The 3,005-nt window shown below is 46.4% G+C and overlaps 1 protein-coding gene across 1 annotated transcript in view; it reads left to right on the top strand.

Moving 5' to 3' along the window:
* The first annotated feature begins 1,455 nt into the window (after positions 1-1,455).
* Positions 1,456-3,005, top strand: part of Synpo2 (synaptopodin 2) — a 140,845-nt gene continuing 139,295 nt past the window's right edge. The window contains exon 1 of the mRNA XM_013023732.1: positions 1,456-1,560. Within this exon, the coding sequence (XP_012879186.1) occupies positions 1,456-1,560 (105 nt within the window). The remainder of the gene's footprint in view (positions 1,561-3,005) is intronic.

Here is a 3,005-nt window from a genome sequence, read left to right as displayed (position 1 = left end):
CCAGTGCTGGAGCTTGAACTCAGGGTCTAGGCGTTGTCCCATAGTTTTGTAACTCCAGGCTGGCACTCTAGCACTTCATGTACAGCTCTACTTCTGGCTTTTTTTTTTTTTTTTAAATTGGGGCTAAGAGTCCCTTGTGGATGTTCCTTCCCAGGCTGCCTTTGAACTTTGATCCTCTTATCTCAGTCTCCTGATTAGCTGGGATTAAAGGCATTAGCCAACAGTGCCTGGCCTCAGGCCTTTTATTTAGTATATTTTTACATGGATGAATGTTATGAAAAATAGAACTGTTAAGTGGAAATCAAAATGGCCCTTTTGTTTATTTTTGGTAGCTTGTATTCAGATTTGAGATGTTAAAATATTTGGAACTCATATAAAATGTATTTTTCTATTGGATCACTCAGATTCAGAACATTTGATATCAGAAATTATAAAAATAAGAGACTTCTAGTAACATCATATGCAATTGGCTGACCGTGGGATTCACATTCAGTTTTGAAGATCAGCAGAATGGAATAAAACGAAACACATTTAAATTTAATTTACCCCAAACCTTGCCCAAACCTCCGTCTTTGTGTCTCTGTCTGACTTTTGTCTTTGTCTTTTATTCTTTATTCCTCTCCCTTTCTTCAATCTTCCTTTTTCTCTCCCTCTCCTAACCTCCCTCCATCCCTTCTTTCTTCTCTAAACACTTATTCTAGTTCTGAGAAGTACTTTTTCAGAGTAGGAACTCTGTGTGTGTGTGTGTGTGTGTGTGTTTGTGTGTGTGTGTGTAATGATTGTGCTCCTTCCCCCACCCCCCCCTTCTCTTATATGATTAATTCTGCAGGCTGAAGATAGAAAAATAACCATCTCAGATCACTTTCTCTTCCTCTCGGTCGCTTTCATTCATCAATGTGGAAAATCTCCAAATATTTATTGGGGTGAAGCGGTCCCCCCCCCCCGCGCGTCCCGGGCACGTCCTCGGAGCTCGTATTTTAGGACCTCGTGCGAGGCACCGCGTTGAGAACCTCTCCGTGTCCTCTCCCTATTTATAGACAGATCCGATCCCTCTTTCTTTTCAAGTGCCGGCATTCCAGCTGCAAAAGCCAAAGAAACGGTGCTCGCCCTTCCTTGCCCTGGCCACCACCCCTCCCTCTCCAAACCCATCTTGACCCAAAATGGGGACTTGGGCTCGGGTGTGACTGCGCTCGCCTTCCCCCCCCCCCCCCCGGCGTGGTGGGCTGAGCTAAGAGTGACGCCGGAGTGGGCCGAGTCCCGGACGCGGGGAGTGCCCCCGACGCCCGGCCCCGCGCCGTCTTAGCCGCGCGATTTCACCGCCGCGGAGCGCGCGCTGGGCACTCTCGGTGCGCCCCGGTCCCGCGTGGCTGCCCTGCGTGCCAGCCAGGGGGTGGGGGGTAGGGCTCAGCCTCCACCGCAGCCAGGCTTCCCGAGACCCCTCCCCGGGGGAGCACCATGGGCACCGGGGATTTTATTTGCATTTCCATGACTGGAGGGGCGCCCTGGGGCTTCCGGCTCCAGGGGGGCAAGGAACAGAAGCAGCCTCTACAAGTTGCTAAGGTAAGGACCAGAAAGAGGGGTGAGCATCGCCTGGAGCTGGGCGGACGGGCAGAACCCCGACCTGCTGCTGGCTTCCCAAATATGCCAATCCATGGATTCATTTGCTTTGAGTGCCACAGACTGAGTTTATTTAGGATGTGGGTTAGCTGTGCAGAAACATGTTGGGTGGGGGGGATGGGATGGGTGGGAGAGGGGGTGATATATATATATATATATTTTTTTTTTAGCTGGAGAAGGCCCTTTATCATCTTCCATGAGCCCGCCGGACTCTGGGAAGTATCTTGCAGGCACTATTAGAATATTCCCTTGAGTTCTTGCTGTGTCACTTTTTTTTGGGGGGGGGGGCACTCCGTTCAGTATAACTTAGATATTTTGAGGCCTCCAATAAAAGTGCTGGTAAGGGACATTGCTTATCCTGCATGCGCGAAAAGGCCAATTTTGGGCAACGACTTTTAAAAGTATGATGAAATGTCATAAAGTCTATTTAAAAGAATGGCCTTTCAAAGAATAATAGCCTTTTAAGGATTTGAAGGGGAAATGCAAAAAGCCAAGCAACTGTGTGTCTCCATTCTGTGTATCACAAGCTCCACGTTAAGTCACAGACACCGGGGCTAGCTCCCTCATGCACTGAACAACTGAAATGTTTTATCATTTCTCTGCTCAGTGCACTATCTATAGGCCTAAGATGACTTGCTGTTTTCTAATTGGCATTCAGCTACAATACATTTTAAAAGATATGCAAATATGCAAACGGTTACCTGCTTTTAGAATAAATGGGAGCAATGTGTGAAAGACTTTTGGAGGGACAGCATAAGAGATTAACATCCTTTTTTTTTAAAAAAAAACTTATATTAGCAATGAATCAGATCTTGATGTGGGTCACTGACTTTATAGCTGTTCTTTCTCTTTGGCTTTTACTTAGAAGTAAAAGAAAAGTTTCTCAGGCATCCATCAGAGAACCTTTGATATGTGCTGGTAGAAGCTTGCCACCTAGTGGACATCAAGAATGAAAGGGGATAGAGAAAGGGAAAGCAGGGGGTTTGAGCCAGAAAGTTTTGCAGAGATCTTTAGTTCTATCACTAATTTTAGATGAGGGTGAAAAAGAAGAAAAAAGCCCAAGAGGTCAAGAGACTCGTAGTCTTCTATTTGGAACTGGCAGAGCAATGAAAGGATCAAAAAGGTGGCCTCTCTGGATTTTTTTTTTTTAGGGACTCCATAGCAAGCCACTTGAGATAAAATGTGAAAGCCGAATTCATTATTAAGAGAAGTCAGAGACTGAAGCAGACTTAGTTCTGAGTCTAGAATAGCAGTTGGTTGGCTGGCTTCAGTTACTGAGATTTGGGTTCTAATTCCAGCTCTGATCTAACTTGCTGCCTGGCTGTAGGCAAATCTCAGATCTTGTCTCAGCTCCTGCTGCTAGCTGCTGCTACTGTGTGCGTACGTGT

Source organism: Dipodomys ordii, unplaced genomic scaffold (assembly GCF_000151885.1).
Source record: "Dipodomys ordii isolate 6190 unplaced genomic scaffold, Dord_2.0 Scaffold70, whole genome shotgun sequence".
Taxonomy (NCBI): domain Eukaryota; kingdom Metazoa; phylum Chordata; class Mammalia; order Rodentia; family Heteromyidae; genus Dipodomys; species Dipodomys ordii.
The sequence above is the reverse complement of the archived record's forward strand: the minus strand, read 5'-3'. Positions and strand labels throughout refer to the sequence as shown.